Source organism: Stylophora pistillata, chromosome 6, assembly GCF_964205215.1.
Source record: "Stylophora pistillata chromosome 6, jaStyPist1.2, whole genome shotgun sequence".
NCBI classification, from domain to species: domain Eukaryota; kingdom Metazoa; phylum Cnidaria; class Anthozoa; order Scleractinia; family Pocilloporidae; genus Stylophora; species Stylophora pistillata.
The window spans coordinates 33,851,292-33,875,113 of NC_142524.1; the positions used below are offsets into that span (position 1 = coordinate 33,851,292).

Sequence of the window (23,822 nt, forward strand, 5' to 3'; positions counted from 1 at the left end):
ATGAATCCAATAAAGAGAAGGGAGAAAAGACATTCCCAAGATTTTCAAAACGAGGCCGGGTACGAAGCCGATGATAAAAATGAATTTTTATCATCAAGGAAACAGAACACATTATTGCAAGAAAAGTTTGGCACGTATTAGCCTCCTTTTGAAAGTGAGGTTGTTCAGAATCTTGGAATTGGTCTATTTACTAAGACTCAATTTTACCCTACGTCTGTTCAGTAAAAGACCAAAGACGTCATCAAAATGCGGTAAGAAAAAAAACACATTTACTTTTGTTACAGAGTAAAGTAATATAATGATCCACAATTTAACATCAGACCAAAGATGACTCAAAAAATATGTAGGCACGATTAGAGCCGGGTTAACAACGAAACAAAGTTTGACGATTCAGACGCAAACTCTAACTACAAAGGGAATGAATTATCACCTTTTGTCTACTGGGGTAAAAAAAAAAAACAAACAAGTTTGGGTCTTTTAGTTTGCTCGCTGTTGTCTGCTTCAATCCAAGTACAAGGTCAGCAGAAACTCAACTCCAAATTTCCCGTTTAATCTGACGAATTACAGAGGTCGTTTACCCACTTAGAATGGTGTTAACTTTCTGCAAAGTTTTAATGGTCTGTCGAATTGAAAGTTCAAATAGTAAACTCTTAGATCTTGCAATTCCCTCTCGTATTCTGTAATCTTTTTCTGGCGCTTCGTGAAAAAGTCTCCACCGTCATATCTCCTCGGAAGTACACTTAATGTGATGGTCTACGTTTGGACGCCAGCCTCGAGCTTAATGTAGGTCCACTTCCTTACACATTCATGCCACGGCTGACTGTAGGATTCTTTTTTGAAACTCCTCAGATTGCACCTGCTCAACAGTAAGAAGTGAGAGGCCAAGCTGATCCTCCTGTGATCGAGGGGGAAAGAAACAGTTACTAACATATAGGGGACGAATAAGTTGTGACAACAGCTTAACAATGACGCAAGTTACCTACAAACCAGTTTTCACTCAAATACGTCTTGACTCGCTCTTCTATTCTTTCGTCCAATTGTTTCTACCTCTGTCACTCACAACACAACCGCCCTTCGACGGGGCTTCTTTAATTAGAAGCCTTACTCGTTTCTATCAAGCATTTCAGGGAGCTGCACCAATTATGGAATAATAACTTTCAAGATTCGAAAAATACTGGGTCATTACTCGTCATATTTAAATTTATAAGTTTTCACACAGGAATACTTTTCGTTAAAGAACCGTGACAAAAGAAAGCTCACTAGCTTCATCAAACGCCGTGTCGGATACGTTAGTACACACATGAATTTTAGGAAAAGAGACAATTACCTGGTCAAACGGTTGCGCCATCTGCCTCAAGAATCTCTTACTGATCTAGTTAAAAGAAATAATATGATAAATACTTAAACTTCAGGTATCTGCACATTTTAAAGCGATCAAATTTTCTGATTAGGGACTTTCGCGGTCACCTCTGTTCGCCGGAAAAGCAGGCCTAATCTAAATTCAGGCTTTTTAAATGGTACGTATTCCTACCTGGACTGCTTCATCAATAGACAGGTTGCACACTCCTTCTTTCAAGTACTCCTATAACACAATGAAAGGGAATTGGCTGTACTGACCACGCCTTGAAGTAATCAAGAAGCTTTTACCTGGACCTGAAGTTCGATTCTAGTGGAGAGGAGGGGAGGGGAGGGAAGGGGAGAGGAGGGGAGGGAAGGAGAGAGGAGGGGAGGGAAGGGGAGAGGAGGGGAGGGGAGGGAAGGGGAGGGAAGGGGAGTGGAGGGGAGGGGAAGGACGGGGGATGGGGTTAGGAGTTTCACCTTCGTCCCAAACTCGTGACAAAACAAACAACTTATTTCTTTCCTCAAAAACCGAACTCAAGATCTTCCATCTTTCTAGCTTTTAACAATTCTGATCTTAACGGTAAACAGGACACATGTTAAATATGAACCTAGTTCTTGCCTTAAATCAGCGACAAGGTCTTTGACACATTATCACTGAAATCGCAATTCTGGAAAAGCATACCGATTTTATCTCTCCCGTACGCAATGCTGCGCTGTGTGTTCTGTGATTGTGCAAAGTTGAAAGGAAGTAGAGGGTACTAAAGTGAAATCCAATTCAATTCGATCTCATTTTAAAATATTCCCTCAAAAGTGGGTATTATGAGTCAAATCATTTTGGTGTTATGAGTCAAATCATTTTGTTGCATATTGTAGATCGGGAAGTCTTATTCCTTAAGAGCAAGCGAGCCAACAAACAAAGACCTAAATCAAAGGATTGTTAATCGATTCTTTCATAACATCTAACGCCTAGGACATTAAGTTCCACCTTTAATTTACCTGAATCCACTTGGGAAGTTTGCCCCTTTTGTCAACTTTGAAGAATCTCTGCAAAAAATGAATGGTGAATAATAAGAACTGCAATGATAAAAATGATAACAATAGTAATAACTATAATATTAATAACAATAACTATAATAAAAATAGTTAGCGTCAATACCAAACTGACAAATAAATTGTCTAAAAAGTTTACACTTTGCTGGAAAACTTCCGTCTTCTCAAAGGAAACTTTAACAGCTTGCCAGTGAAGACAGACACCAAAGAGGCCGGGTTAGACCTAAGAGGAATGAGGCTGGTAAAAATGGAACACACAAATGCGAACTTCAAATAGAAAACAGACAGTAACCATTCACGCTAAGTAGATTGGAAACCTGCGGGGTGGGGGGGGGGGGGGGGGGGGAAGGAAGGCTCCTGAAGTTCACAAATTTGTCTTCTTGTCCATACCTTATCAGCAAACACCATGATTCCGTAGTCTGTTTTTCCTCTGATAGCGCGGCCAACACACTAAGATATCAGAAAAGCAAATGAAAGATAAGTTTACCGAAGTGGTAAAGAATCACAACAGTTGAACAGAATACCATAAATTCCACGCTCTTCAAACCAAAATTAAAGACAGAATCTTTCCACCAAAAGCAATCATACTTTGCTGCATAAAGGTCACTGAACCGATCTTTGCATCAACATAAGGAAAAACTATCACTGAGGTCTTGCAAACGGTTCGATCCCGCTGATGGATTTTCATGGATCTGGATGATTGCAGCAATCCGCTGCACATGTCATTTAGAGTGCTCCAGGATCTCGATTCGTTGAAACGAGCAAAATAGCGGGCGCGCACAGAAGGGAGAGGGGGTCAGCGGCGCTTTCGTTCGTCTCCTCCGACTCACAGCCTGTAACCTAGGCTACCCACAATGCTAGAAAAACCTGATTTGCTGGATTGAGTTAAAACCCAGTGTGACTCTTTAGAACTTGAATGGTGACTATGTCGTTTAGATCGATAATTATTTTTTGTTTGATTCGTACCTGAGCAGCATGTCTCATTGCATCGAAAGTAAGGAAATCATTTTCTCTGATGTTAAACTGGTCTCTGAGGTACTCAAGGCGGGCCTTTTAACAAATATATATCATGTAAACCATAATACACTGACTCTCAGACGCAAGTATATCAAGTGATGCTAAATTCGGTGTACGTATGCACATTTCATAATTTAATAACTCGATTTAGTGCTCGATCTTTAAACTAACCATACTTCAGGGCAAACTTCCATGCACGTAATTCAACAGTCTTGTTTTTTCTTTTTGCACTGAAAACTATCGCGAAATTTAATGCTGAAAGCTTCAGATATATGTTAGATGTCGAATACTCCGGTTGGAGGAATAAAAATCTGTACATGGAAGGAAAAGCTCTTCCTTATGTCTGACTTGAAAGGTGAATGAAAAACGAAAAAATTTAAAATGCGACAAGTTCCAGTCACTCACCTTTAGGATCCTACTTTGAGTATAGACATATGGAATTCCAAACATAATAACGGCCCTACCATAGTGATGGTCTGCAAAGAACAAAGGAATTTAGGTGAGCTTTCACCTTAATCTTAATGCCCTTTCAGATTGAGTGTAGTGGAACCATGAACAAATTTATCCCAACATCCAATTAAGACAAAGGCAAACGTCTCTGGGAGACAATGAGAATTCCCAAGTACAAACAGACATGGGAGGAATAATACGAACGGCCGAGGCGCGGTTGCTTTGACTTTGCCTCTTATTGGACGAGAGGGTGTGGAGGCTGGCGTAAGTTTTCTGGACCAATCACAGAGCTTGGTTAAGGTAAACCTTCGACACTCAACTCAAAATTGCTCGAACACTAATATCAAAGAAATATGGTTATGAAACAAAAAATCATACAAAAACAAAAAACAAAAAAAAACAAAAAACCGTTAACCAATCAATCAACAAAAGACCAAACGAGCAACAAAACAAGCGACCCAGAGATGGCTGCTGATAATGGTTGCGACAATATTCTTTCAGTGTGAAAGACGCAAAGTGCTTTTGGAATTATACTTACAGAAGTATATGCGGAAGAGAAAGAGCTTTTTTTGAGTGGGTGTTGTTAAACCAAAAACGAAGGAGTCACATTAGCCAATCACAACAATGAACGTACAGAAAAAGATGATTTTCGTCTCGTCACGAGCGTGGGACAAAAAAATTCTGAGTACCCATGAGGAATCGAACCGAATTTAGAAATTCTCCACGAACTCAGATTTTTTCCTCTGTCCCACACTTGTGACAAGACAAAAAAAATCTCTCTATTTCTTTACCGAGCTGAAGACGAAAAACATCTTTCTCTATTTCTTTACCGAGCTCAAAACTTAATGTACTTATCATTCTATTTGATGAAAAATATCTCACACTCCACTGAAAATAGTTCTAATTTGTCATTTGATTACCAAAATCAATTCCTTCTGAAACTTTTCCTCTGGCAACAGAAAGTAAAATGGCACCTCTTCCATTTTCACAAGCCTGGGAAAACGAGAGAGGAAAAACAGTGTATGAAGTCTTATCAAAATTTGGTACTTAAATTATTTATTCGTAACTCACCCGCTGGTAATTATGAAGGGCTAAACTAGTTTCTGCTGCGTCTTGAGTTTCAATGAAGAGCAGTTTATTTCTCTGAATGTTGCTGATTATACCCTGAGAACAAAACAAAACTTCGTGAAGTTATCATCCACAGGAAAATTGATGTTATAAGCTTATCCTTTAGAGACTGAAAATGGAATGATACTCAAATTTCTTACTTGATCATTCCAAATGGACACCACTGCTTCCTGCATCGAGCAAAAAAAATCCAGATGTTGATAAAATAAAAGAATGACAAACAAATGACAATTGGTCTATGCGTATATTTTGTAGGAAAGGAGACCTTAAGCTTTACTCTAAACACAAGTCCGAATGCTGATGACACGAACTTTTCCACGCAAAAGAACAATTATTTGAATGAGGAGGGGTAAAAATAAAGAGGCAAAAATATTGGATACTTAAGCGATACTTGATCATCATCCTCCTACAGCTCCTACTGATTTGTCTGGTTAAATTGTTGAGCTAGTAAAAGCAATGAATGAATAGTTTTCCTGCACGAGGAGTAAATGCTATCTTACCATGTACTGATAGCTGACGAAAAAGCAAACAATCCCATCGGGCACCACGGCTGACATCTCAGCTAAGAGGTTGCCATAGTTACGAATGACAGCTAACGGAGAATCAAGAGGAAACTGAATATCATGTATCACCGCTTTCACGTTGTGCTCTGAGCTTAAAAGGACAATGCAAATGCGTATGATTTAACTTGGAAAACGTACACATATCATCTCTTGTTTCAAATTTAGTCGTAATGGCTACTTGATCGTTTCCCCTGCCAACAATCTGCGAATAAAAAAACACCAAAAGCAGATCACATTTGAAACATCTCTTCACCTTTTCACTCCCATGATCCAAATCTCACTTCCCCACACTATCTGTCATACATTTCTTATAATTTCATCTCTGAGAGGTAAGAGTTCAATAAAACAATATTCCCCACTAGATGTTTTTCTTTCTTCTAATCACTTTCATGTTTGAAAATGTATCCAATATGTTTGGAGAAATTTGTCTCGAGTTATCAGGTTCCAATTTTAACGTTCTGTTGCACAAACAGAGAAGGATTTGCTGCCATAGTGAAGAAACTTATTCATTGTGCATGTAAAAGCCAGGTGGCTTTAAAGTGACCACAGATTGATGGTTGTTTCTTTAGCAGGTCCAGTACTTATGGAAACACATCCTCTTTTTTCCCAACACTGTTTATATATTTTGAGTATGCTTCACTCACCATGGGACACAAACAAATTCTGGCAAGTGTCATGGTGAAAGTTGCCATGGTCACCGGCCTGAAGTCAAGAATCTTGGGATACATGTCTATGGGTGACAAAGTCTAGAGAGGTCAAAAGAAAAGAAAAACAGTTTAAGAAGATCAGCTATGACAAGATTACACAAAATGTAAAACTACACACAATCATGTCTTTTATCTTGGTAATGTCACTCAGACCAGTGCTGACTGCTACTAATAAAGAACTCTGCAATAATTAATTTACACACTGAATCTTACAAACAAAACTCATCTATGATATCTGTATTCTTCTATTAAAATTTCATTAAAAAATTGCACTTGTCTCATTTCTCAGGTCTTGAATTAGCGTCTACTAACATGCAAATAAATTGTAAATCAAAGATAAGCTAGGATGACATCATACCCCTGATGTGATAACCACGGACTGAAATCTGTCAAAAACAGGTTTTATAGCAATGGAAGCATCCATACAGCTAAGATGGAAAAAAGGAAGAAATACAAGGATAACACAACTGTATGAACTCGAAGTATAATGTTGACTGTTCTAGAATCAGTTTGAAAATTTCAGTGTATAAGAAAATCACACCCAAAGCCTGAGTAGAATCAAGCATTACTAACAGTGGTTTAAATAAAATCACAGAACAGATAAACTGGAGAATCACTTACAATTACCTGAAATGCAGGATTGGATTGGGTATGGTTGGTGTGCGATCATCAAATGGCTCAATGATCAGTGTAAACCCTGTACAAACAAATCAAACATGAAGCTCCATCTGATTGAATAGCACTCTAAAGAGCCCTTACTACAAATAACTACAGTTCAGAAAACCTAGTAGAGGTATAAGGAACATTTGCTGGGAATTAGGTCCATTAAACTATTTTTTTGTAACTTTCTGTGACATTATGAATGTGAGTTACTGAATTTAAAAGCAAAGAGAGGGAACCTAATCATGTTTAAATAGCACAAGACAGTAACATCTGAAAAACAGACTGTTTTTTAACATGGTGGTTCATGCACAGCTTGAACCAACAGTGGACTAAGTTCAAGGATTCCACAGAAGCTTCAGATTTGATCAACAAGTTTTATCAGCACACAGCTCATTCATATCGAGTGTGGATTTTACTTGTTACTTTAAACAACAATATGGAGATACATGTGAGATAAGTAAGCTGTACCTTTGCTGTAGGTACTGACTAGAGTAGCAAAGTTGGCAATCAATGTTAAAGGACCATAGTCTTGAACATCAGGGAGTTCTAGCGTGTATAGCAGAGAACTCAACCGCTCTGCACAAAATCTTCAAAAATAAAAGATTAAGGTTGTTAACCATGAATAATATGACTGATGATGACTTCTGCTAAGGTTTTCAAAACTTCAGACACAACTACTGACAACAGTCCTTCTCAGAAGCACACTCACTCGTATGATCAGACTACACTATCACAAGTTAACCCCAGGTTCAAACCATTTAAGTACTGGATTAAAACTTTAATTGGTCGACAACATGAGTCCACTAGGACAATTGAAAGATGGAGGGGATGGATTGACTGACTAACCAATCATATGTCTGATTGATCAACCAGCCAAGTGGTTGATTAACCCTTTAATTCCAGCAGAGAGTGACCAGCATCTAATTTCTCCACACAATACCAGCCCTGAATCAAACAAAAGGTCATGAGAAGAGACAAAATGATTGCTACCTAACCAAGCTCTTGATTGTTCAATAAATTCTCCCTGTCAATTCCTTTAGAAATGTATTAGAGAACAGTATGGAGAATATGCATACTGATGTTAGGGTGGAAAGGGTTACCTATCTGCATATACCTGAGAGGTTTTCTTTCAATACAGACTTGTTGGAAAATATGCTGCAGGAAAGATGGAGGACTTTCTTGTACAACATGCTGTGTTCTTAGCCTGGTCTGAAAAAATAATGGAAGAACATGTTATTGTCATGGGAAACAAAGAAGAAATTATGAGCATGATAGCTAATGTTGTACCTCAAACCAACTCAGAATATATTTAATTCTGCAATACTCTTGCTTGACATTACCTTTACCCACACTCTCTTTAAGTTTAGTTTTGCAAATCTAGCCGCATTAACTTCAAAATATGTTTTTCATAAAATGACAAACAAAATCCCAAATTTTGCTCACATTTTTTCTCGTTACACTCATCTGGTAAATTAATATGATGGTAAAAGCATGATCATCAATATGATAACAGAAAACAAACTTTTAGTTTCCTTTGATTAGTCCATAGCTGCTGAGGGTTATGTCTTGAAGTCAGAAGTTAAAGTATGTTCTTGCACAAATAACTTAAAAATTTGTGCGGTAAATTATCTGCAAAAAGTTTATAAACCTGAACATCTTTAGTAGGAGCAACATGTAACAAACCTTTAAATACTCAATAAACCTTCTCATAAAATTTACAAAATGTTCAGCTTGTCTAATATTTCCAGGTACTGCCTCTGAATAATAATAATAACAAAAAAAAAAAAAAAAAAAAAAATGTTGTTGATAATTCCCCAAGGATCTTAATGGGTAGAAGGCATGTATAATAATTATTTAGCAGACAAGTAGCAAATGGTTTAGCTCATTTAAATTCATTTGAAATTTACTTGAGTTTGATGACAAAATAGTGCCAGGACAGATGTCGGTCAAAGTAACATAATCTTCCCAAGGGAAAACTTCTAAACACCGTACATTTGACTTCATGTGATTTGGTCTTTGGTTTGTAATCAAATTCTCCACTTCTCTTTTGAAGTTGGATCCTTGTTGAAAGTTGCATTGGAAAGGAATAAAAACATGTATACCTCTTTCAATTACTGGCGTAGGCAATTAAGGAGAATGACAACCCTGTGATGATCAAGAAATTTTTGGAGAAAATTTCTTTCCCTTGCTAAAATATCTCTTATCTTCTCCTTAACATCAACTATCAAACATTTAATGTAAAGATATATATTAGTTAATTAAAATACAGTTCAATCAATTAAATAAAAGGAGAATTAAGGCAAGCAAGCACTGTTAATCACCTTCCAGGACTTCATCTGGTAAAACTACAAAAAAGCAAAAAGGAAATGAATTACTGACTGATAACAATGACTACATTAATTTCACCCCTGACAGTTATAATTGGTAACTATGATCATGGTACAGGTATGTACACCAAAACTTTTTCCTGCATCTCATTGCTTTAATACGCTAATTAAAACCAAAGCCAATAGTCCTTTTTACAGTTGTGGGCTTGGTGGCCAAGCCCACAACTGTAAAAGGGACAATTGGTTGTGGGGGAAGGACAAGTTTTCCAAACCAGTAATGAGGTTAAGAAATGCAAAACCAAAGCGTTACAACATTTGTTTACTTTTGATGCGCCATAAGAAATTTCTCTTAAGCCTGTACCTGGATTAGCCAATACCACATCAGTTTCTCTTGCAACACTTGCATCCCGTAAACCTACAACCATCACAAAAGATAAAAACATCACAATCATTTTGGCATCTTCTGCCAGTCATGTATCAGTTGCATCTTGGTTGTTTGCAAAATGACTGGAGGAGGTACACTGGAGCTCATCACATTCACCTACAATAACAAACATTCCAACCAAAATATTGCCATTTTGGCATTTGACCTTGCCTGGGAAACAGATACAGCTGTCATTTTTTTTTTCTTGGTTAAATGGAATTCGTACATATTAAAATGGATGGATGATCATGACAGTTTTTTCCTATTAGGTCACACTAGTTTGGTTTAATCCTGCCCCACCCACGTTCACACCTTGAACAAGACGGCTGTACTCCTCCCTCAGTTTAGTGGCATCTTTCTGTTTCAGACTTAAGAGAGAAAATAGTTAACAATTATTCCACGAGCGTGCGTTGGATATGAGATGATAGATAGCCAACGAGGCACATAGCGCCGAGTTGGCTATAATCATCTCATATCCAACAAGAGTTAATTTTAAGCTAACATGTACGCTTGCCATATTTGTAGATTATGGTATATTGGCTGATATACCATAATGGCTAAGCCAATAAAAAGTCTTGAATTGCATTATCCAATGATCTAGTTTTTAATAATCATAAACATGCCATACAACACTTCAATTACTGCCTCCTCTTTTAAAGCAAGTTTTAAAAAGGAAAATCAAGCTTAGCACATAACGTAAAATTGTGAAAAGTTTGGCATTTACAAAATGCAACTTTCACATTGTGGGATTCTAGATAAGTGGCACTTGAGTGGGGTGGAAGGGGGAGTTCAAATGGCAAAAAACTTCTCTGGGAGGAGCAAGGTGAACTGAAAAATACCCACTTTTTAACAGTCCTAGTTAAGTTTTCCACATTAGCATGACTTCTATCAAGTGTTCTTCTTGAAATTGTTACACTCAAGGATTCGATGCATACATTATCTGCAAATCAAAAAATATTGTCATTGGTTTTGAAAAAGAAATACTGTATTTTTCAGGTTATGGAGCACAGCATTTTTTCTGTAAAACCCACTCTGTGCACTCTAAAACTGCTCTGGGCTCAGGGTATGTCTTATCACTGAGCATCTTCACACAACAAAATTTAATTTCAACAAATTTCCCTTATATTTTACCTAGCAGTATCATAACTAATTACATGTGATCAACAAGAATTTATGGCTGCAATTCAACATATGGTAAACCCCACAGCATACATTATTGAGTTCTGGATGCACGCAGGAGGTTGCTAAGCATGAAAGAAGTGTAAGAGTCACACGAGGGGATGGCCAAGAGTGACTAGCTTCTTGAGTGCTTAGCAAACCTCCCAAGTGCATCCATAACTCAACAGTGTATACTGTGGAATTTACCATTTGTTTTATAACATAACATTGATATATTTTAGCAAAAGCAGTTTTCTTTTATTCAACAAATCATACGTGACCAGAAAAAACAAGTGCATGCGGAAAACTAGTCTTTGCATTTGCTCACGTCAGCAACGTACGCCCATGGGCAAATAGTGAATGCTGGATTGACCAATCAGAGCATGCACTTTACTTTGGTTATGTTAAAATATTAAACAGATTTAACCCATTTAAACACTGCTAGCAGTAACACTTCTCACATGGCCCATTAGTCTTGGTCTTGCGATGATTAAGTCTCTCCAAAACAAACCAACTACAGCTGAACTTAACCATTTTCACCCTAACATCAGTATCCAAATTCTCCATACTGTTCTCTAAACATTTCCCAAGGTGCTGACAAGGAGAATTTGTTTCACAATCAAGAGCTTCTTTGATTAGTGATCATTCCTTTATTCTCCCAGCGGTAACATGTGATTCAGGGTTAGCATGGTTAGGAGAAATGAGATATTGATCACTCTTGGGGGTTAAAGAGTTAATATGGTAAATGTGAAAGAAAACCTTTATTTAACTTCGAATTACAGATAGCAAACAACTATGCTAATATCTTCGACGATATAAAAAAATAAAAAATTAAATAGACCAAACAAATTATGTACAGAAGATATTAAAATTTTAAGCTAAATTACAAAAAGAACAACAATCCCGATTAAATTTAATTCGATTCACAGCCAGTTTAAATGCTTTTGCCGCAGGGGTGGTTCTAAGTGGGTTTGGTGACGAGTTCCAGAGTTTACAGGCTGAATAACAGAAAGAATGTAAGCCATAGTTTGTAGTATTAACCCTGGGGACATTGAGAAGACGTTGGCCACGTAGGTTGTAAGAAATATCTCTTTCATTGAGTAGATTCTTGATATATACAGGGGTGTTACTATTAAAGGCTTGATAAGTAAGAGTCAATATATCGTGTTCTGCAGTCTTGTAAACAGGGCTGATTGGTATGAAATAATCTTTTGTAATCAAATTGATCTGAAATTTTGATTTGTAAGCCCTTACCTTACATTACTGTCCCCTACGTGAGAAACATATGTTTTGGTGGCGTAATGGATTATATACACATACTGTTTGTAAAAAATCTCAAGTTCCTCACCAATATTATGAGCCTCATCAAAGACTACAACTGATGTTTTTTCCAGTTCTTTTGAAACAAGTTCAGCAATTTTAGGATCCAGCAAGTAGTGATAGCTGTAGACCACTATGTTGGCATGATATATCTGAACGAATTCAATCAAAGGAAATGTCATCAGTTTTTAAGTTCTAGATGATTTCATACAGTACCTGTAGTTTATCGTTTTTCTATGGCCGTGACTTTCAAAATTCAGGGACACTGACAGCAATAACAACTTTGGCACCTTCCATGTTTTATAACTGTGTAATGAAATCTCTTGACCACCATTCTCCCAAGTAACAATTAGATGTTCTTTTCCATGGAGACCAGATTAAAAGGTTTGGACTAGAATCAAACAATGCTCATACACTCTTGCATAAGACAAGTGTGGGATGCATGTACATAATCATCAATTTAGTGCTGTAGTTAGATTTAAGTTCAATAACAGTGTACTTAACTGTATATCTTGCCAAATAATATGGACACCATCCTTTCTTCCTTCCAAATTCTTTCAAGTCACCCTTAAGCCGAGTTAACACGATGAATTAGGAAAGCATCAAACAAATTCAACTAAAAAAAGATTTCTTTATTGTTTACCATCTTGCCATCTACCACAGAAGGATTCCCAACTCCATGAATGCAAGTTACATTTAATTTCATTATAATTACAACACGTACATTTCATTTCTAATGTCAACATTTTTCATGAAACTCTCAATGAGCTGTAGAATATTTAATCATTTCACTACTCAAAATGCCATTCAAAGATAAGAAACTAACTAATGCACTAGTCTTGTATTATAATAAACAAGATACAGCTCTTACCAAATTATATACCCCAGGGGAAATTTTTTCCTCTTTACCATGTTCGTCAAAAGCCTGGAATAAAATTAAAGACCAATGGCCAGGTTTATTAATACTTAATTGTTTGGGGGGTGTATGGGGTGACTGTGGCTGGTTCACAGGTTCATGCTTAAAACCCAGTTTTTACCTATTACTCTCAAATGGCTAGTAATTCCTAACCCTGTCAACATTTAAACAGCTAAAACTGTTAACAGTTGGCATATAACATAAAAAGCCTCTTTAATTTTCCTTTAGATGTGCAAGGATGCTTTATACAAAGGCCTTAATTTCTACAAAGAAAGAGTGTTGCTGCCAAAAATCATATTAAGTCATAACTATGATTAAGTTCAACATAATTCATTATAAATTTGTCTTTTTTCTTTTTTTACCTTGCATTTTTATCTAGCTCTTTCACTTGTCTTCATGAGGATTACTTTCATTGATATTCGGTCATTTTTTTTATATAACTTCCCTTTGTTTGTATCATTTATATAAGTTCTTTAAGGTAGATTTTATTCATCCTGCTTTATTGTTTAACTGTGCTGGATCACTTTTCTCAATCACTTTAAATCATTTCATATTGTCTTCAACCAGCCATTTGTCCCTGCATCTCATACAACATTTGTAAATGTCTTTTGTTTTCCTTTATTTTATTTTCTTGTTTGTCAATTTCCTTTCATATAGTTGTTAGTCGCAACTTATCATTTGTACTTTTATTTTGGCAACCACTTCAGTTGTTCACTTTGCTTTGATTTTCCAGTTTGTTTCGTTATGTTTGCAAGCATATTAAAGAGCATATTTTGTTTGGACATCTACATGTGTTTTTGGCCATTATAGAGGGAATAAAGAAAAACTACCGCACATCACGATTTTTCACTTTTTTCAGACTAGGTAAACATTTAAACTACCAAATATAAACTGAACTGACTCCAAACACCTCAGGACGAAACCATGTATTGTCACCAACATCGGAATCCCTCCTTTGTTATCAATCCAACACACCAAAGTTTAACAAAGAGTAAAAAAAAAGACTATCCCAAACATACTGACTCAGAGCTTCTTTTATGTGCGTTTTAGAGAGTGTTTGAAAAGTTACATGCGTGTGCACGCTTTTTTTTTATCACTTTTCCCTGTACCTCATAAAGTGCACAAACAGGAACAGTGTTGTCTTCTTTGTGTCTTAGACGTATATATGACGCAGTCAAATTCATACATTTCCCATCTACTTTCTTCCCTTCTCTTTCCGCACTCACCTGTCAAAAGAAAAAGTAATAATGATATACACTGTCACAATTAAACAATGATTTAATAAAACTTCTACAGAGGGACTCAAAAATGAGTGTAATCAACTATACACCCATAAGATATCAAATCTCTTTGTGGACCAATGGAACAAGCTCTAAGAGTTACTATCAAATTTCATTTATAACCAATTTCAACCTTCATCATTGAGGAGCTCCTCACGGCAGTAGGTTTTCTTTGTTTCAGACAAATTTAATGAACAGAATAAAAAACCACCACCAACAATGAGCACTTACCTCAGGATGAATGCAAAGATTCTTTCTTGAGCTGAGTCCCAGCCCAAGCAATTTGGGTTTTCTTCCTGTTTCTTTTTCATAATACTCCAAAAGAACCTTCAACTCTTCTAGAACCTGCCATTAAAAACTACGTTAAGCACTTCATGGTCATCTATCACATGACTTGCACAACCCAGCAAGTTTTATAAAAACTTCCATGTAAATCCTTCAGGTTTGAGTGGAATTGACTGCATAATTTGACAGTTGCAAATTTAGATGCATGAGTCAATTCCATGTTGCCTGGGACACAGCGTCCATGGTAACTGACCACTGACTACTTCTTATTATCCCCCTTCTTTCAAAGTTATCAACAGCCCTGTCGCTTGCATTGGACACTTGACTCTTTAGAGAGCCTGTCTTATCCCTGGAAATAATGCTTGATAAGAAAATGAGCACCACTTTTGTCACGATTCTGTGAACTCAAAAGGGTTGTCTATTGTGCGAACTCGACTGCCGCCACGTGTGTTGTCGTTGTCTCCTAAGTGTTCTGAATATATAAATGTTCATCGGCCCAGTGGCGTGACCGTGTAACGCAATATCACGACATCTTCCCCTTTTTACAAAGTTTACCTTCAAAAGTTAATTAATACTTAATGTTCGGTTTCGATCACTGTTCAAATCACATAAAATCGATAAAACATTGTTCTTCATTGAAATCATAAAAAGATAGAAACAGAACCCAACAACTATTTAGCGGCTCAATCATTCAATGTTCAGTTCATATGGTAATCCTGATGCCACAAAGTCGACGTCTGCGTTCTGATCGACGAGTTTCAATCCTTTGTGGCTCAAGCTCAGTTCCCATTTCATTTTCAGGTGGCATTCTCTCTGTTTTGGTCTCGCCATGGAACTCCGGTGGGGGAGGTCCTGGCTCTGTCAGATTTGGCGCCGGTTTGAGGGTAGACTCGGGCGGAGTTAGTTCTACCAGACTCATAGGTGGTGCTGTTTCCGGGGTCAGGCGCAGTTGCCGACGGTTGCGTCGGTATCGCCTGCCGCAAACTTCAACTTCATAAGACCTGTTCCCCAAGGCTTTCATGCAGGTCCCCAGACTCCATTCCTCCCTTCCGGGAAGCCGCATCCTGATGGCCTGTCCACACTTTAGTGCCTCTAAAGGGCGAAACTTTTTGTTGTATTGTTGAGCTTGTCTTTTCTTGCGCTCAGCTAATTTGGTGGCTGTTTCCTGGTGTGATGGCTGCCGCAGGAGCGTTTCATGGGTTGGTAAGAAAGTGCGTGTGCGGCGTCCCATCAGTCTCTGTACGGGTGATGTTCCTAGACCCTCTGTTGGGGTGTTGCACCAATCACGAAGGGTTAACAGCGGGTCTTGCCCATCCGCTTTCGCTTTCGTCATCAAGTTCTTGCAGGTCTTCACGGCATTCTCGGCGCGGCCATTTGACTGGGGGTAACAGGGGCTCGAAGTTCTATGTTCAAACTGCCATTCTCTCACGAATGCACTGAACACCGATGACGTAAACTGAGGTCCGTTGTCGGTAATAAGCACGTCTGGTATCCCATGGCGGGCGAATTGTACTTTACACGCAGCTATCACGCTAGCAGATGTGGCCACCTTAACCTCCTGGACTTCAAAGAACCCACTCCAGTAGTCGACTAGGACAAAGAAATGTTGTTGCCCAAGGTAAAAAAAATCGGCACCTAGCATCGACCAGGGACGCGACGGGATCGGATACGGTTGCAATTCCTCGCGGCACTGATCTGGCTGGTACGACTGGCAGATTGAGCATTTGGAAACAAAGTCCTTTACTTCCGAATTCATGAGGGGCCAATAGAGGACCTCCCTAGCGCGATGTAAACACCCTTCGATTCCAATATGTGATCGGTGAATTTGCTTTAACATTTCTTTTCTCAGGGAAGGGGGTACCAGCAATCGCTCCCCCAGGAATACTAGTCCCTTGTCTTCTATAAGCTCACTTCGTTTGTCATAGTAAGGCGTCAGCTCAGGGGTACAGAACTTCCTTGACACTGGCCATTCACCCTTGATTGCTCCGATTAGCTTTTGCATCACTGGGTCCCTGGCAATCTCGTTTCTGAATTCAGCGAGCCTGTATGGTGCAATTGAGAGGTTTTCTGAATGATCTATCTCGGCAAGTGTACAGATCAGACTTGTATCGTGCTTGGAGGCTTCGGTGGTGTTGCGGTATGCTCGACTCAGTGCATCTGATACCCACATAAGTTCCCCTTTTTTATACTGCACATCCAGGGAGTAATTCTGAAGGGCCATCAGCATTCTCTGGAGTCTCTTTGGTGAGTTGTGTATTGGCTTGGTAAAAACTGCTCTTAGTGGTTCGTGGTCAGACTCAATGTGTACAACTTCGCGTCCCAGTATGTATTGATTGAACTTGTCGGTTGACCACACTATGGCGAGGAGCTCTTTCTCGATTTGAGCGTAATGCGTTTCGGTGTCAGTCAGAGCTCGCGAGGCAAAGGCAACGGGCTGACCCTTTTGCATCAGTACTGCACCTAGACCCGTTATGCTGGCATCGCATTGGATTGTCACTTCTTCAGTAACATCATAGTATTTCAGTACCGGGGCCTTGGCCAAGTATTCTTTGACTGTGGTAAATGCTTTCTCATGCTGTGCAAGCCAACACCACTCGACGTCCTTGTCCTCAAGCCTTCGCAAAGGTTCTGTCATGTCGGACAGGAGTGGCAAGAATTTGGCCAGATAATTGACCATCCCCAAAAACCTCTTCAGGCCTTTCACATCAGTTGGCGGTGGCATATCCAAAATAGCTTCAACTTTGGCTGGGTCTGCCTTTAGACCATCAGGAGTCAAGAGGTGGCCCATGAAACGCACTTCGGTTTGAGATCTTTTCAGCTTGAGTTTGTTGAGCTTGAGGTTCCACTCCCGGCATTTCTTGAAGAACGCACGTTCGTTCTTTTCAAGGCTCGAGTTGACCTCTGCGTCAGTTTCGCCAAATCCAGCGATGAGGAAGTTGTCAGCGATAACTTCAACTCCTTCTAAATTTTCTACGAATTCATGCATGCGTCGCTGCCAAACTTCAGGCGCACTTGAGATACCAAAAGGCATGCGGGCCCATCTATAACGCCCAAAAGGCGTATTGAACGTTGTCAGGAAACTAGAAGCATCGTCTAAGAGGATTTGGTGGAAACCATCCTTGGCGTCACAAAGAGTAAATTTCTTGGCACCTGTTAAGCGGGAGGCCACTTCATCGATAGTCGGCAACTGGTAATGCTCTCGCCGAATGGCACGATTTAAATCTCTCGGGTCAATACAGATGCGTACTTTGTTTGGCTTCACTATGGCCAACATGCTGGATACCCACTGCGTCGGTTCTGTTACTGGAATAATAACTTTACGATCAACAAGTTCGTCCAGCTTGTTTTTGATGCGTGGACGCAAGGCTACTGGCACTCGCCTCGGTGCGTGGACAACTGGTTGCGCCTGTTCATCTATGGCTATTTTGTATGCTCCCGGTAGGGCCCCTAATCCGTCGAATACGTCCTCATACTCTTCGAGCAAGGAGGCTTTGGGACACTTGACGTGTAATGCTAGGACGTCACAATTATGCAAACTCACAAAGCCAAGATTGAGGCTGGTGTTCAATGATAAAATCGGTTGATAGTCTCCGTCTAAGATGTTAAACTCCATTGACCTCCGCTGTCCACGGGACCACACAGGCAGGGTAGCTTTACCAGCAATTTTGCGGCGATCCCCTGTGTACGAGACTATTTCCTTTTGGCACGGTTTGAAGCGATGAAGGAGGGTGTCCCCAGTGATTTGCTTGTATAATTGGGCCGGGAGAATGTCGCACTGCGACCCAGTATCTATTTGAAACTGGACTTCTGTCTTGGGATCTGGCCCATAAATGTGGAGTTTGACCACTGCCAATTTTTCCTGGCCTTTGCTCTTACTAGTAGTAGCACCAATGTAGTAGGGGTCCTTTCCCATGTCGACGGCTTCGTGGACCGCCGAAACTCTACTTTTCACTCCTCGGGGATTAGCGCGACATTTATTCGCAAAATGATTCATACTCCCACAGTTAAAACATGTTCTTCCATACGCGGGACAATGACGTCCATGCACCATTCCGCAATTTCCACATTCTTTAGACGGTCTTCTAAATGCTTGTGACTTAAGTTGTCATTCTTCTTCAGGTTTTTCTGCCGATCCCGCCTTCCGTAACGCATGAACTGCAGTGTCTCCTCCAGCCATTAGCTTTACTTGCTGTTGGGTCTGTTCTGACGACTTAATAATGTCAACTGCTTGTAGGAGAGATAAATCATTCAAACGGAGAAGTCTCTCGCGGACGCGATCATCCCGTATGCCTAGCACGAGGCGGTCACGCAAAATTTCATCTGGTGTGATTGTATCGTGTGCACAGTTTTTTGCGATCGTTCGAAGCTCCGTAAGATACGTCGAGATGTTTTCGCCTGGTTCCTGGTTTCGGTTGTTGAACCTATAGCGTTCATATATGACCTGTGTCCTAGGAATGCAGAATTCGTCGAACTTCTTCAGGACTTGTGAAATGTCGTCTGCGTTTTCGTCTTCGTTCCAAATAAAGGTATCGTGGGCTCTGACGCCATCCTCACCTATAATGCTTAGTAATGTCGACACACGAACTATGCCCTCTTGTTTATATACACCAGTAGCGATTTCGTAACGCTGCCACGCTGCTTTCCACGATTTCCATGCGGTGGCTAAATTGTCGTCAAAATTAAGCGCTTTCGGCGGGGGCAAATTTGACGGGGGAATAAAAACTTGAGTCGGCGCTGGTGGCACAACTATGGATGCTTCAGCTGCTTCTGTCATCTTTAGGGGTGAACAGATCCAACTCCTGACACCATGTCACGATTCTGTGAACTCAAAAGGGTTGTTTATTGTGCGAACTCGACTGCCGCCACGTGTGTTGTCGTTGTCTCCTAAGTGTTCTGAATATATAAATGTTCATCGGCCCAGTGGCGTGACCGTGTAACGCAATATCACGACAACTTTGGTAAAGTTTTTGCATATGATCTCGCAAATCACACTTGGACGTCAATTGACAAAGTCACTTACTTTTTCTAATTCTGGAACAGTACGAGAGCAGTAGATCAGTTTGGACAGCTCAAATGGTTTGGCCTGTGGAAAAGGATAGGAGAAAATTTCAGGCCTTTTCTACTCTTTTTAAATTTAAAGCTCTAACTTTATAGGTAAGGTACTATGTGTTCATTTAGGAATGAGTTCAAACAGACCAGAAATGTTGTGATTACAAAATAATCCAGAATATATTATGTGTACCAAAATATATGCAACTATCAAGGACAGCAATGAGATAGTTTTCCCAGTTCCAGAAGGCATTTCCAAAAGGCAGTGACCCTGAAAATCAAGGTAAAATTAGGAACCAATAATAAGTTATAATTTATAACAATAGCTTTCAAAAGCTTACAAGTTATCATTAACACATTTACGTATCTGTTGTTCACCATCAAGGAAGCTATCTACATGGTTTTAAAGCTTCCTACCCAAGATGCAAAATCCATTTTTCTCATGGAAAAATGGCTGTGCCTGTTAACATTAGCTCCGTTGAAACACCTCAAGTGGCTCAGCAATGCAACCCTGGTGTGATAAACTCTTCCAGATCAGCTGGTTTGTGCCTCAAGCTATCTGTGGCCATCAACCAGCAGCTTTTGCAACTGTGCAAGCAACAGGTCATGCAATAGGCAAGGATGTTCAGGCAGGGATGTTCAGGCAGGGATGTTCAGGCAGGGATGTTCAGACAGGGATGTTCAGGCAGGGATGTTCAGGCAAGGATGTTCGGGCAGGGATGTTCAGGCAAGAATGTTCAGGCAGGGATGTTCAGGCAAGGATGTTCAGGCAGGGATGTTCAGGCAGGGATGTTCAGGCAGGGATGTTCAGGCAAGGATGTTCAGGCAGGGATGTTCAGGCAGGGATGTTCAGGCAGGGATGTTCAGGCAGGGATGTTCAGGAAAGGATGTTCAGGCAGGGATGTTCAGGCAGGGATGTTCAGGCAGGGATGTTCAGGCAGGGATGTTCAGGAAAGGATGTTCAGGCAGGGATGTTCAGGCAGGGATGTTCAGGCAGGGATGTTCAGGCAGGGATGTTCAGGCAGGGATGTTCAGGCCAGGATGTTCAGGCAGGGATGTTCAGGAAAGGATGTTCAGGCAGGGATGTTCAGGCAGGGATGTTCAGCATTTACCCTACGGTGCAAACGTTGGTCTTGGTCCTCAAACATGATACAGGTGCTGCACGACGCATCACTGTATGCATTCTTCGAACTGAAAATCTTACGTTTGGTTACGTCACACAACTGTGAAACCTACACCGAAGATATTCGGGGTGACTGGCGCAGTATGCTGGAAATAAACTCAAAGCTATCTGAAATGGCGTACCTTAGCATCAAGAGTTCTTTTCAATTCCATCATGTACGAATACTGTTCAGGATAGATATAGTCGTAAGGAAAGTACACCAGGAGGCCGTCTATGTTTAGCCTAAGAAAAAGGATGCAAAAAAACAGCTGATTCCTTTTTTAAAAAAATCAGCTGATTTAAGAAAATACACATTAAAATAAATTACTTCATTTTTTCCTAGACCAGGGCAGCTAACGCACTGCAAATGGATACACGAGTTCACTTAGATAAAGATCGGAAGATTTAGCCTCCGTCCGCCATGTTCATTTTCAGGTATTGCTGCGCACACTCCATTTTAATGACCGCTAACCAACATGGCTGCGACAAACTAGACTTATAATTAAGTCCCAATTATTCTTTTTTCTGTGTTTCACTTGTTATATGTGAAGAATATCAGCAAATGCGATTGAAAGAAAAGAATGGAGCACGAGACATTAAACTTTTTCGTGACGAAGAACTTTATTTAAAATGCGCACGCAAACAACATTCCGACGATGTGATTGGCAGGAAATAATAGAGGCCTCTGATAGCGGTTAATATTTACATTTGCAAAGAATCAAAACATGCCGAAGTCATAAATCACACGAGTTCGTGACTCTCGCAGGAAGTGATAGTAGACCCCAGTCAAAAGCGAACATTTCACAACCTACTCGAAAAAGAATCATTTGATGAGCAATATTCGACAGGTCACCGAGAAACTATTCCAAAGACTTATCTCTTCGTATAACCCATCTTTAAGATGAACAGATCGAATGAAACTGATGATGCGAAACTCGAACAACAACGCCGTGTTAATTTTACCGACGAGCCAGAAACGAGGGAGTATTTTAATGACAGCGCGGTCAATGGAGAAAAAATGGTCAGTGAAAGGGGCAACAAAGCTCCCGTAATACAGCGCGAGGGAGCAACCATAGCCGAAAGACAAGAAGATCTACAGAACGCTATTACATGGGTACGTAAGGAACTTCAAGAACTACAATTACAAGACAAAAATCTAGCACGTCAGCTCATAGCTCTTCGGCAAAGGATTAAAAACATGACAAGGGTCGATGGAGATGACATCCTGAACGATTCGGAGGCGACAGAAAGCTTTGACTCGGGAATCAGTGCAATGTAAAGCAGGAACGTTTGCCGACTTAGATCGTTTGCTTAAGGTATGGAAGTATTTTCGACGGCTGTATTTATCGAATTCACGTCGAAAGCACCGACAGATCAAATATTTACTTAAATACGTACATTGTTGACACCGTTAGCCATTCCACGAATAACTAGTGGTTTTGCCGCAGGTAAAAAGGCTCAAAACGGAAATGAAAAATATATATTTATTGATTTATACAGAATGATTGGGGAGACCACAACCTTTTGATCGCGGCAATCAAACTCTGCGTGATCGAGCTTTTGTGCTTTTCATGTGATGTGTTTAGTAAAAGGAGTTCGTTTATCAGGGTTAGCTAAAATTTCAATATCTGATTTTAATCCTCCTAAAGAAAATTTAATCAGTGAACATTTATATTCAATGGTTTTTAATTATGTTTATCAAGATGAAACAGCCCCCGCGAAAGCAAATCAATTTGGTGTCGCGTTTATGCAGCATGGCGAAAATATGAGTAATATTGATCGAAATATTATATTACACAGAAACAAATCATTAGGCTTTTAAATTAAAGAATAATTCAAAGTCAATTTGAATGATCGCTCGAGGCAATTTTCCGTTACCAAGGTTAGCTTCAAATTAACTAACACGAATGAATAAATATATATTTTAGTCACAGATAATTGTAGTCGGCTAGTTTTGAAATTGAAATAAATAACAGTTTGTCACGATTATTTCTAGATCTACCTTTAATAGATTTTTTTCAAAACAAATAATGTCCTTAATAGATATGAGACATTTGGGGTGAATTTGGTGTCTTCATTCTATAACCGCGTTTATTTACGCGTTCAAAATTTCAACCGCGAAGTAACTCCACTGCTGATTCCTGTGAACAGCTTAGACTGAACTTGATCGTTTTTCAGGCAGTCAGAGCCATGCCCTTTTGAGGCTACGTGGTAATTAACAGTTTCCAGTAGCACAGTATTTCCTCTACAGATAATAAAATACATATACCTTGCGGTTGTGTTGTGGGGAAAGGCGCGATCTTTGGGGAGTATAGTGTGAGCTGATTTACTAAACAACGACCGATCATTGACCCCATCACGTGTGCTCCGACATGCTTTGAGTCTTAGTCGCGGTGTTTTTAACGCTTATAACTCTTGATAAAACTTAAAAAAAAAGGTTGATCAACGGAATAGTCGTTATATAGAATAAACTTTTGTTCGAAAAGTCTCTAGTCTTAGTTTCCCCACCTTTTTTTCCTTTTGAGGTAACCATGAACGATTAAATTTCACTGCACTCTTTTCAGCCAATCAGACGCGCGTATTTTTCTCATGTGTAATTTAAATAAGTAAAAGATACGTGTACCCAGTCACATTGTTGTCACGAAGAGTCACGAGTTTTCTTACACGAACAAAAATGTTTCTTCCTTTCCGCGAAATCTATTTTTCGTTTGCTACTACCCCAGGTGGAAGCGACAGCATAAGAAAGGGTAAGCTGTGTTACTATGACGTATTATCGACAGGAAGCCACTCTCGCATCCAGAAAATCTCTGTTTTATTTGCAGAGGGTGCACATCCTAAATAGCTAGATGTTAATAGTAAAAATGTATTTCGATTTTACATCGATTTTTCGATTAACTGATCGAATCATTTCGGATCGTCGAGTCGAGAAATCGTGATAAGCTGTAGAAACTGATGAAAACTGGGGAGTCCAAACACTGAACA

The 23,822-nt window shown here is 39.5% G+C and overlaps 1 protein-coding gene across 1 annotated transcript; it reads right to left on the bottom strand.

Annotated features, from left to right (window-relative positions):
* Positions 1–247: 247 nt before the first annotated feature.
* On the bottom strand, positions 248–23,271 carry LOC111343497 (general transcription and DNA repair factor IIH helicase subunit XPD). Its single transcript, XM_022950684.2, has 31 exons — positions 21,169–23,271; positions 20,984–21,083; positions 19,872–19,949; positions 19,650–19,712; positions 14,576–14,689; positions 14,174–14,290; positions 13,020–13,073; positions 12,653–12,715; positions 12,177–12,300; positions 10,514–10,610; positions 9,983–10,038; positions 9,608–9,661; positions 9,241–9,264; positions 8,603–8,676; positions 8,034–8,128; positions 7,388–7,506; positions 6,884–6,953; positions 6,615–6,684; positions 6,194–6,295; positions 5,688–5,751; positions 5,487–5,578; positions 5,127–5,156; positions 4,930–5,022; positions 4,779–4,851; positions 3,814–3,884; positions 3,358–3,441; positions 2,782–2,841; positions 2,338–2,385; positions 1,532–1,582; positions 1,328–1,372; positions 248–895 (listed from the first exon to the last, which is right to left on the bottom strand). The coding sequence occupies exons 1-31, from the start codon at positions 21,171–21,173 to the stop codon at positions 806–808; spliced, it is 2,280 nt and encodes a 759-aa protein (XP_022806419.2). The 5' UTR covers positions 21,174–23,271; the 3' UTR covers positions 248–805.
* Positions 23,272–23,822: the final 551 nt, after the last annotated feature.